A 12,272-nucleotide genomic window follows, 5' to 3' on the forward strand; every position below is an offset into this window, starting at 1 on the left:
CGTCTTGATGTCTATACGCAGGATCTGAGCTCCTGGTTAGAATTTGTCTTTCGTCTTACTTGGCGCATTCGAATCGTTTTCAGATGAACCCTGAGAGTGTGAGGGTTCATCTTATTGGGATCTTCTCTGATGAACCAAAACAAAGTCGTGCAAAACTGTGAAGCGGAATGAAAAATAATTGCATGAGTACTTTTTTTTTGTCTTTACTTGGTTTCCCTTTCATAAAAGTGTAGCTAATTAGTAAAAAAAAAAAAAAGTCCATCTGTGTGTAATTTAATCCCGGTATAGATTTATTTATTAGAGAATGTTAGATAAAAAAAAACAGCATTCTTCACCATTGATGGGGAATCTGGTCCAAACTGATGAGAAGATGGAAGAAGCTTTTTACAGAATTTTCAGTCTCGATGTGGAAAGCTGGTGGCGATATACCCCATTAAGCCTCCAACTATAATTGCTAGAGGATGTGTTTTCTTATTTTTAGATTTATGTTAATAAAAACAGTTGAAAACACAATTTTTCTTCAAAACAGAAAATATGGCCTGTAAAGAAAGCAGTATTGAGAACCTCAGAGGCTGTACTTTTCTTCCAGCTGGTCTCATATTCTTCACTTAAGCAAGTACTGAAACGTCTGAGGAATCTGCCCGAGTAGTTTCGTTTCTCTGCCGGCTCGTGGTTAACATCGGCGTTCTTGTGGGAAAGTCGGACGCTCTCTTCCGGCTCCTGTTGAGCACAGATGTCTGCATCCCATCCTGCAACAGAGCAGATATACCAAAGTGTGGTTGCAGAAAGAGACACTCCCTCTTGTAATCAAACAGAAGGTTGATGGTGGTCTCACAGTGAGAAAATGATCAAAAGGATGCACTGGTGTTACTAGCCTTTGTTATGCGTAACTAACTACAAAAGTCTTATTTTGTGTTTCCTTGTGTCTCAGAAGTCTTAATTTGAATTATGTCCACTTACAGCTCAGTGACCATTGAGTAAATTCTGATTCATGGCAAGAACTGACACAAGGCTTGAAAAAGTGTGTGGTAGAAGTACAACTCCTGGCCACATTTACCCAAATATTCGTGTACAATTTCCTAAGACCAAAGATAGAATTTTATCCTTGCTTGGATAAGAGAAAACCTACAATTTGTGCACAAATTCCTCCTTTGGAAAGTCATTGAAAGTGTATATTGTATAATTATTCTCCCTAGAAACAACAGTTCAAATGGTTTCCCGAGGTCCCAAAATATGACATCCCTTTCTGCCCAGTGTAAACTCTGGGTCCCTGGCCATCACCAGGGGCACAACTAAGTCATAAACATATCAAATCATAACCTTTAACTTGGACATTTCCTGAACTTAAAGACTAAGCAGCTCATTTCGATAAGGACTACCCAAAGTCCAGCTGGNTCAGACTAAGGTTGTATCTTCAGAACCACACAGAGCTGCTCTGCATAGTCCTTCAGGTCAGGCAAAACTTGATTAACACTAATCTTTTTTTTTTTTTTTTTTTTCCCTCTTACCCTCTTGCTTAAATTCCAGAGGAAGTCTTTAAGAGATCAGTGGCTGATGGAAGGAAATCCTTTGTCTCCCTTGTCACCAAACACCCAGAACACCGTTTCCTCTCTGTGGGGAACACAAGAGCAGGATATGGAAAAGCATGCTGACAGGTACTGTCTGTTTTGTGTATGTGGATGCTAGTCAGAGAAAGAGGAAGAGTTTGGGATTGTTAAAACAGGTGGAGAGGCTGGCAGCATAATTTCTTCTTTTTTTTGTATGTGTACAGCTGGTACATAGCAGGTAATTTAAATTCATGGATGCAACCTTTTCCGTTCTGTTTGTTTTGATGAGATTTTAACTTTGGCACATTATGTTCTCGTTTTTATCGACAGATTTTTTTTTTCTCTGTAGATATGTCAAGAAATTGAGAAATGACTGCCATTAGAGACTCAAAAAATATGTATATTTTAATAATTTCTTAAGAATCAAAGAAAATTGTCAGCAGGGTTATACTAACAGGTAAATAGCAGTAAGAAACAGAGAACGTTCTAGTCTGTTTTTGAAAAACAAAAGTGTTATTTTGGTGGAAATGTTTTGTTTAGTCAGTGAAGAAAGTAATTTGGTGTTTAAAGCTCCTAAAGAGAAATGGGGGTCGGGTAAAACTGATACCTGCAGGTCTGAGCTTTACGAAACTGGTCGTTAGAGCTCAGCCACAAAACCTATGGTTGGTATTTTTACTTTTTTTTTTTTTTTTTTTTTTTTTTTTGTCATCATGTCATATTTATAGTCTTCAAGATCTGAAGTACACTTTTTTCAAAAAAGATCCTCTTTTTAACAAAACATTTTACACACACTGTTAACACACATCATCAATATTAGTTTAAAAAAAAGACAAATGCCACTGTTAAACAGTTTTTCCTCCTCTGATTTGCTTAATTTCCCCTTGGGAGCTGTAAAGTGTTTTTCGTGCTGAAATGAATTATCTTTCACCACGGTACAATGTCTACTGCTCTGTGAAAGCCACATAGAGTTTGAATGCGTTGCCTCTTTCATCCATGTGCGTACTTACACGCTTGTGTGTCCGTCTCAGGTTGCAGTCGGAGGATCAGCAGGTGACTGCACAGAAAGATCACGAAATGGTGAGCAAATCTCTTGTGGAAGGCGCACGTTTACGCTCGCATTGTGCACACAAAAGAGGGGCTGGAATATGTGTCGAATTTGTTTGCTACATCATCTTCTATTAGGCAGGAAATTTCCCACATCGCCTCTCTGTGGCTCTCTGCCATGCATAATGCATTTGCTCGCTCAGTGTACCTTTGATGTAGCACCCCCTGTTGAAAAGCAGGAACTTTATGAATGTGAGCAGCACTTTAACATAAAAAAGTAGAGAGCTTGATCCACTCTTAAATAATTGTTTTGCCACCAGTTATGCATTTTATTAGCACATCTGTTGCTAATTTAAAAAAAAAAAAAAAAATTGCGTTGTACATTGCGTTCTGCAGCTTCTCTGGGTCTACTGTGTGATTCAGTTTCTTTTCCTTAGATCAACATTCCAGTAATTTTTTTTAATTAAATGTTTGAATATACAAATGCATATTATTAATTTTCATCAAGGTAAGATGAAAGTGACATTGTTACATAATTCTTCTAATAAGCAAGTAAGTAAGTTTAAAAATTCACTTTGGGGCAAGTTTTGGACAACTTCACAAATAGAGAGTGCATTTTTTTTGCATAAGGTTAATTTATTTTTGTTGTTTTAAATCTGATCTTACAAGGTGCAGTAAAAGGGGTCACATTTCTGTTAAAGGGGGCCCAAGGATAAGTAAACTTCTCTTTTTCGCAATTGAAGCTTTGCACACTTCTACACCAAGCCTTTCCAGCTCAATCGCTCCCTCTGGTGACGAGGCAGAAGTTTCAGCGTGGTTCAAATGCCAGAGATTCAAAATTAAACCATCACCATGGTTTTAGCTGGTTAAGGCGTCAGACACAGATTCGGAATGTCACCAAAGGAAGTGTGTTACAACAATATATTTCTTTTTTCTTTTTTTTTTTAAGGCAGTTTCTGATGAGACATGACAGATTCACCTTTTCATGCGATTCTAATTTAAGTTCTCTGCTTCTCCCTCTTCCTCACAGGAGGCATTAAAAGAGGCAGAAACCAAAGCAGGTATGTGGAACGAAATGAACATAAAGCTGGATCAGAACTGCAGTGGCATAAAAAGTATGCATTCAATTCAGAGCCAAATGGTAAAACACTCATGAAGCAGCAACCCTCCTGCTTCCACTGTTGATTCGGTTTTAGCTGAGAGATGAGCCACGAATCCATTTCACTCATGCAGCTGGCATATTTGAAAGTGTAAAAAAAAAAAATCCATCCTGTTATTATCTGAACAAACAACAAGTAAGAAGGGAACAAAGGTCACCGTTTTGCGGCAACAGCTGCCACGCAGCGATACCCGACAATGATTCTTTTACGTCACTGTGGAGGAACTTTGAACCACGCTTCTTTGCATAATTGATTAAATTCAGCATTGCTGGTGCGCTTCGGATCACTGTCCTGCGGTGCTACTTGGTTTTGTTGAAAATAAACCATCCTCAGACCATCATGACACCACCACAACGTTTTTCTGGAGTGCTGCGCTAGTTTTTACACCAAATTTAACGTTGGGCATAACCTCCCAAAAAACTCCACCGAGGTCTCGTCAGTCCACAGGATGTCTTCTCAAGGGTTTTGGAGATCACAAAAATGTTTTTTTTTATGCCAGATGTCTGACAGGCTGTGGAATTCTCCCACAGCGCCTCTTTCCCGTCTCTTTCTTACAAAATGAAAACATCATTTTGAAGACAGCTTTGTTACATTTGCCCAGGCCATCTTCTTTATCTTCTAAAGTATTGAAGTGTGACAATTAGAAAAAGCAGAGGAAACGTGTAAGCTGCCCTACGTTTGCTTCATAGCAGTGTGTATTTTGAAAAGTGAATTTCAGTGGATTTTTTTTTTTTTTTTACATCAGAAAAAAGTGATACTTTAAGATTCTTTGCTATGTGATACCAAGCTTGATATCTCTGTATAATCAGACATCAAGTATTTATGTAACAGTGAAAAGCGAAGCATAGCCGTCATCCATCTGGACACCTGTTTTTAATGCTTGCATGTTCATCTGTCCAATCATCTGACCTTTTACTAAGTGCACTTTACTGTCACTCACCACAGCAGCTGTGCTTCTATTGCTCTGCTTGCTCGTTTTCAGTTGTTTTTTTTTTTTAATTTGCAGGAAATAAAATCAAAGTGGATGCTATTTAAACAAATAATATGGCTTAGTTTAGTCAGGATTTGGTCACCTTCTTGTAATACCCTTAATATTAGGCCATCAGAGGATCCACAGTTGTATTTATTAAATAACCCGTTGATCTCTATTTGTTTTGCCCTCAGAAAACATCTACAACGTTTCGGAGAATGGAGATTCTACAGCATTAAGACACGGTGAGTAGAAAGAATGTCTCTGCATCGATTTAGGTTCTGTGGCTTTGACAAGTTTCTTTATTTCAACCGGATTTCAATCGAAAATCACTCCATTACGAAACTTAGCTTACGTGTCGTTGGTATAGTCTTTGCAACCCGAGCAAGCCATGATTAATTTCAACTTCAGTCACAGGTTGTGAGCCTAACAAGCTGGCATTTATGGAATTGTAGAGCTGATTTTTTTTTTTTTCTTTTGCTGTGGTTTTACGCTTCTACAGATCTTGGCAACCATTTTAACGTCATCTGAAAAAAATGCAACTATTTCAAACTCCCGTTTTCAATAGCAATGTCCGTCCTTGCAGTCAAAATAACATTCACAGCAAAAAATTGAATTAAGGATGTCAAATTTTTCCATTGACAGATGTTTGAGTTGGGTATGATGGATGCATTTTTATATTTCCGAAACATTATTTTTAATGGGAAGAATTGATTTATGCATATTTGGTTAGAGTATCCTCCAAGTCTCTCTACTTTCATCAACAGGAAGAAACACTACTTATTCAAGAATGCCTGCTGCATTTGGTAGTTTGGAAATATCATTTTTTATTTGTGTTATGTTTGAGATTAGCAGATTAGCAGACAGATCCTGCTTAGTCACATAGGCAGCCATAACATGTAGCATGAAGGGGGAACTCCGATGAAAATACGTCCTTTCTCTGTTCATTTTTTTATGTTAATTTTGTTCCATCACGATCTTATGCCAAGCTGTGTAACACCATGGGATCCCTTATCGGCGTAACTGTCGGAATGCATTGCATCAACTGAACTCAAGACATTTGCATCCTAAAGAAAGAGGGTGAAGAGCAGCCAAAGTTCACAAAACGGTAACCCAATGTGATGAATCTGAATTCACCTTGATGGGCACTAAAGCGCAAATCTTGCATTTTTAAAGGGCAGCGGGTGTACAGATGTGTCGGTTGGGATGCCGCTGAAACAGGAGAGAACTTGAAACAAAATCTGCACGTCTTTTTATATTAAAATCATTCAAAGTTGATGACTCAGCTGTCCAACGCCGCTAACTCTCAACTTTCACTCGCGACACACCACGCACTACAGTACTTCAAAGGTTTCCGACCACTTTTTATATGGAAATCCTCTAATACTTGTTGCTCCAAATAACTTCAAGATTCCTGCTCCTGTGCCCACACACATGCTTGTGCAAACAAATAAATAAATATGTAATATATAACATAACTCTAACACCGTTCCAGTTAACATAGTCGAAGAAGTCACTTAATTCTTTGACTTTTAACTGTTTTTCTAGTTATTGCAGTGCTTGTTGAGAAATATGAATAGATAGTTCCCTTCATTTTTATGAGTTAAGATATTTGTGTATTATTAATAATTTTTTATTTATTTTTTTTTACATGCAATTCTGTGTTTTTCAGAACCAGCTGGTGATGAAATCAAAGTGAACCAAAATACACCACAGGGTGAAACCGCAGTCATTTTGACCAACGGCGGGGGCAGCGGCGAAGACGTCTCAGGGCAGAGTGAGACGAGCACAATAGAACCAGCCGGAACCACCAAGGATGCCAGTAATGCTGAGATGGAGTCAGAGATGAGCACAACTGCCACTGCTCTCAGTCAGGTTCCAAAGGCTGACGCGAATGAGGAGGAGGGAGAAGAAGACGGGACTCTGGTGATGAGAGCAGAGTGTGTGTACATCACAGATGAAGGGGATGATGTCTCTGGGGACCTTTCTTCCCTGAAGGACCAGCAGGAGTTCACGCAGAATCCAGAGGGAGTTCAGGAGATTGTAGAGGTTGTGGAGCAGGTAGCAGAAACAGGAGGAGGTCTAGAAACAGGAGGAGGTCTAGAAACAGGAGGAGGTCCAGAAGCAGGAGGAGGTCCAGAAGCAGGAGGAGCTCCAGAAACTTCACCTGTGACTGAGAATGGGGAAGCAGCTGAGCTCACTGTCAAAGACCAGCTAACACCTGAAGACAGAGGAGACATTAAAGGCGATACAGAACCAAACGGCCAGCCAGATGAAGGGACAGAAGTTGAAGGCCGTGATGAAAAACAGGAAGGGCCAGACTGCCCACAGCCACCCACAGCCCTGGACTCTGGTGCCGTTTCTTTGGTGCCCGTCTATGCCGAAGCATCTCCCTCTGCTCTCATTTCGGAGACGGAGGCTGAGGCCAAAGCTGAACCACCAGCGGCGCCCGACGTGACTGAAGAAGCAGTAAAAGTGGAGGAACGTGCCTGTAATCTCGGCCAGTTCCAGGAGGTGCTTCTGACTGATTCCCAGGACAACCAGAACACAGAGGCAGAGCCTGGAGAGCAGGAGGCCCTTCTGCAGAAAATCCCATCCCCCGACCTGAACGTAGAACTCGCAGGACCGAACAGCCTTCCCTGTTCAGAGACACGGAGCCCAAGCAAAGCGAGCCAGGGGGAGAAATCTGAGACGCCCAAACAACAAACCTGCCAGTGCTGCTCTGTCATGTAATCGTTCCTCCGGTCACCTTGGTTTTATGCATCCATTCCATTTTTGCTGCATTTTTTATTATTTTTTTTCCTACTACTCAAACCTGAAACAGCTTGATATTACGGATTTTTAGCCTCATTAGCTCATTACCTGGAACAACCTTATTAAATTCTCTTTGTACAAACAAAACTAAAACATGGAGGACTTTGTTGAGTTTGAGAGAACCTTCATTGTTTTAGACATAAACTAGTTAGACTACAAGCACCTCCACAACTAAGTTGCAGTCAAGTAAAAACAAAATGCTATTTGCAGTAATAAATATTTGAACATATCTGGTGAAACTTGTTTTTGTCTTTGATTTCTAACACTTCTATCCATTTAGGCATTTTATGGGCAACACTAATAGTCCAAGTAAAATTTTTAATTAATCTGGAACATTGTTATAGTGTCATACGCAGTATTGATTTTATTTATAAACTGGGACCACCAGTTAGCATTTTAGGAACCTCAGACGATTTTAAAAGACAGAATTATTTTTGAATACCTGAAAGTGTGAATATAGTATTTCTGTGAATTGGTGTACATACTGTAAACAAAACTGCTTGTGGATCTTTGGAGCGTTGATGCGACTGTTGGACGGGTTCATGATTAAACCGACGTTTGTGCTACTCTGTGTCACGTCTTGATGTCTATACGCAGGATCTGAGCTCCTGGTTAGAATTTGTCTTTCGTCTTACTTGGCGCATTCGAATCGTTTTCAGATGAACCCTGAGAGTGTGAGGGTTCATCTTATTGGGATCTTCTCTGATGAACCAAAACAAGGTCGTGCAAAACTGTGAAGCGGAATGAAAAATAATTGCATGAGTACTTTTTTTTTGTCTTTACTTGGTTTCCCTTTCATAAAAGTGTAGCTAATTAGTAAAAAAAAAAAAAAGTCCATCTGTGTGTAATTTAATCCCGGTATAGATTTATTTATTAGAGAATGTTAGATAAAAAAAAACAGCATTCTTCACCATTGATGGGGAATCTGGTCCAAACTGATGAGAAGATGGAAGAAGCTTTTTACAGAATTTTCAGTCTAGATGTGGAAAGCTGGTGGCGATATACCCCATTAAGCCTCCAACTATAATTGCTAGAGGATGTGTTTTCTTATTTTTAGATTTATGTTAATAAAAACAGTTGAAAACACAATTTTTCTTCAAAACAGAAAATATGGCCTGTAAAGAAAGCAGTATTGAGAACCTCAGAGGCTGTACTTTTCTTCCAGCTGGTCTCATATTCTTCACTTAAGCAAGTACTGAAACGTCTGAGGAATCTGCCCGAGTAGTTTCGTTTCTCTGCCGGCTCGTGGTTAACATCGGCGTTCTTGTGGGAAAGTCGGACGCTCTCTTCCGGCTCCTGTTGAGCACAGATGTCTGCATCCCATCCTGCAACAGAGCAGATATACCAAAGTGTGGTTGCAGAAAGAGACACTCCCTCTTGTAATCAAACAGAAGGTTGATGGTGGTCTCACAGTGAGAAAATGATCAAAAGGATGCACTGGTGTTACTAGCCTTTGTTATGCGTAACTAACTACAAAAGTCTTATTTTGTGTTTCCTTGTGTCTCAGAAGTCTTAATTTGAATTATGTCCACTTACAGCTCAGTGACCATTGAGTAAATTCTGATTCATGGCAAGAACTGACACAAGGCTTGAAAAAGTGTGTGGTAGAAGTACAACTCCTGGCCACATTTACCCAAATATTCGTGTACAATTTCCTAAGACCAAAGATAGAATTTTATCCTTGCTTGGATAAGAGAAAACCTACAATTTGTGCACAAATTCCTCCTTTGGAAAGTCATTGAAAGTGTATATTGTATAATTATTCTCCCTAGAAACAACAGTTCAAATGGTTTCCCGAGGTCCCAAAATATGACATCCCTTTCTGCCCAGTGTAAACTCTGGGTCCCTGGCCATCACCAGGGGCACAACTAAGTCATAAACATATCAAATCATAACCTTTAACTTGGACATTTCCTGAACTTAAAGACTAAGCAGCTCATTTCGATAAGGACTACCCAAAGTCCAGCTGGTCTTCAAGATTTTGGACCAAGGAAACGGAATACAATTCATTTTGGACATTGTTTCCCTTTCTTTTATCATGACAGCTGTATGAGAACATTACAAATGTCATATCTGCATTAACAGGTTCCTTTTTACTGAATTCAGAGTTGTTGTGTAATTATGTTGTCACAATCCCTACCTTTTATCAAACTTGCATCTTTGTAGGTTCGCTTCAAGAGTTATCTCTTATCTGTTGTCAAACTGGAAGTTTAAACATCGCAAGCAAACAGAAAAAATTCCAGAATGTTCAAAGCCAAACAACCCAGCTGTGTCTCTGTCTGTTTAATTGTATTTGATAATGTGACGAACCTTGACTACAGAACATCACCAACATCAGAGCAAACAATCCATTAGTCATTACCCATTGATGTCGTTTTTACATCCGTTTCAATATACAAGTGCATTAAAAAAACAGATTTTCAGTTTTTAAAATGTCCAAAACACAAAGTATTCAAGAAAGATTTTGATCAATTATGTTGTGCATTTACTCAACTCGTCTTTTTTTATCTTTATCATTATTATTATTATTGTTCTTGTTGTTGTTGCTGTTATTGCTATTATTATTATTATTACACAAATACACATCTGGGGTTATCATCCTGAAAAGTGGAGCTCCACAAAAATGTCTTCTAAGCCTCCTTCTATAAACTCACTAAATCACCAGCTGTGTAAAGCCACTCAAAACTTCAACAGTATTGTGAAATGTTTGCTGGTGATATATACACCCTTACACCCTTCATATATTGCTAAACTATATATGAAAAAGAAGTAGGAAGGGAATACTTTACAATGTAGTTTCTGGTGAACAGCTTACTTATTATGCACAGTGATAAAAACAAAGGAGCTGACTGAACACTCAGAAAGCAGCGACACCACACAAGCCCCCTACCAACACTGACCTTGGTCTCTACGCTCTCAAGAACATGATCCTGTGTGGACTGGAAAACATTCACAATCAACTCTCAGTTGTTGTTTGTGTTACATAGTCATTCCACCGTGGAGAACTGGATTATTCAAATAGGTAAACATGAGATCCATGCCTGTAAAGAGTGTATATAAAGTTGTGAGTTGAACTGTCTGTGAATCTTGAATCAAATCATTTCCTACAGCACTCCCTCAGGCATGTCAGTGTAACAGAAATCACTTTCTCCAAATCAAAAAACACTAACAGGGAAAACTGATTAAAAGTTTATGAATCATGATGCTCATAACGACACAAATAGTTTCATTAATGGAACATACCTACTTCAATTAGAATGATTTTAGTCTAAACTCATAAAATATGCTGTTGCTTCTTTCATTCTGTTCACCCACTACTAATCTATGCATACTTTTTTTCTTTTTGGATTTAATCCCCAAATGAATTCAGGTTCGTTCTGTGTGCAAGAATTCAGTGCCTTTACAACCGATGAGAGAAAGTTCACAAATGTCGCAATCGGTCACAGACTGAGAGGTGATTTCATAATCACAAAATTCCCCAGGTGAAAAATGGCTGCATTGTGAAATCGCACATCTCTGGAACAACTATAAAAACAGCCATATTTCACTGTCTGCCTCACTGGCTCTATAAGCGACTGCATAGACAGAACATCATGATTCCTGTCGTGTGTGCCGTCGCTGTTCTCTGTTTGTTACCCGTGAGCCGTTCAGCTCCTTTGACCTGCGAAGAGTCGGTGCGGCCCTTAGATCGACTGGACACTCGCCGTCTGGAGGGGAAGTGGGCTTTGGTGGCGGGCAGCCTGAGCCACCCCCCGTTTCTGGAGCGCTTCAAGCAGAGAGACAGCGCCTCCATAAACTTCGCCAGCACCACCAGTGACACCAGCATTTCCTACACCCGCAGCATCCGGTTGCACGGCAACTGCACGTACAGCTCCATCAACATCACCCTGGAGGGCAGCAGCTTCACCTTCGATGGGACAGACAAAAGCAACCTGAGCGCCGCTTACGTCCACACATCCTGTCGTGACTGCCTGCTGATGCGCATGGATGCCGAGTCGGGGAAGAGGGTTCACTTCTACCTGTTCAGCAGGAGGAGGCAGCTGGACCAGGAGGAGCTGGAGGAGTTCAGAGCTCAGGTGGAGTGTCTGAATATGCCTCCGCCTGCTATGATGGACCCCACTAAGGAGCTGTGTCCAGACCAATGATGATGCCGGAAAACAGAATCGCGGAAAAATTAAACACTAAAGAAACTCTCAAAACAATCTGTAATAAACACACAAAACCACTTGATTTCTTGTTCTTGATTTAATCCTTGAAAGTTAAAGTTGAAAACCCGACACTTGTGTAATACTGTAGTGCAGATTCTTCATCTGTTGTTGAACTTTAAATAAATGTTGACTTTTATGATGGAAGTCTGAGAAGCACTGGTTCATTTATAAATGGGACAAAAGCAATAAAAGACATGAGTGGTTTTCTGCCTCCCTCTCGGTATTTGGATAAATTGACCTTCACTAAAGAGGCTTAGTCATTCTTAACCAAGACTAAACTTCAACAGTGTGTGAAGGATGTGACTGGAACCTGTTTGAAAAAGATAAATCATTTCTGAATATAGTATTTCAACTACTTCAGCGGCACAAAAAGCATGCACACTCAAGGACTCAATGTCCCTGTAGGAATTTAGCTATGATACTTTGTTGCTCTTATACATCCCCTTAATATTTTAAACAACCACAAACTTTAATGTGTTTTATTAGAATATCTTGAGACGGACAAACAAAAAGCAACATGTTACCCTGC

General features: G+C 39.7%; 1 protein-coding gene across 1 annotated transcript; it reads left to right on the plus strand.

The window, feature by feature from the left end:
* Positions 1–83: 83 nt before the first annotated feature.
* Positions 84–8,101, plus strand: LOC106958691 (paralemmin-3-like). The gene is made up of 7 exons (XM_015050770.1): positions 84–98; positions 1,374–1,451; positions 1,528–1,655; positions 2,576–2,624; positions 3,622–3,652; positions 4,916–4,966; positions 6,394–8,101. The coding sequence occupies exons 1-7, from the start codon at positions 84–86 to the stop codon at positions 7,452–7,454; spliced, it is 1,413 nt and encodes a 470-aa protein (XP_014906256.1). The 3' UTR covers positions 7,455–8,101.
* The last annotated feature ends 4,171 nt before the right edge of the window (positions 8,102–12,272 follow it).

Source organism: Poecilia latipinna, unplaced genomic scaffold (assembly GCF_001443285.1).
Source record: "Poecilia latipinna isolate Pla-1442-1.1 unplaced genomic scaffold, P_latipinna-1.0 Scaffold4, whole genome shotgun sequence".
Classification (NCBI taxonomy): Eukaryota; Metazoa; Chordata; class Actinopteri; order Cyprinodontiformes; family Poeciliidae; genus Poecilia; species Poecilia latipinna.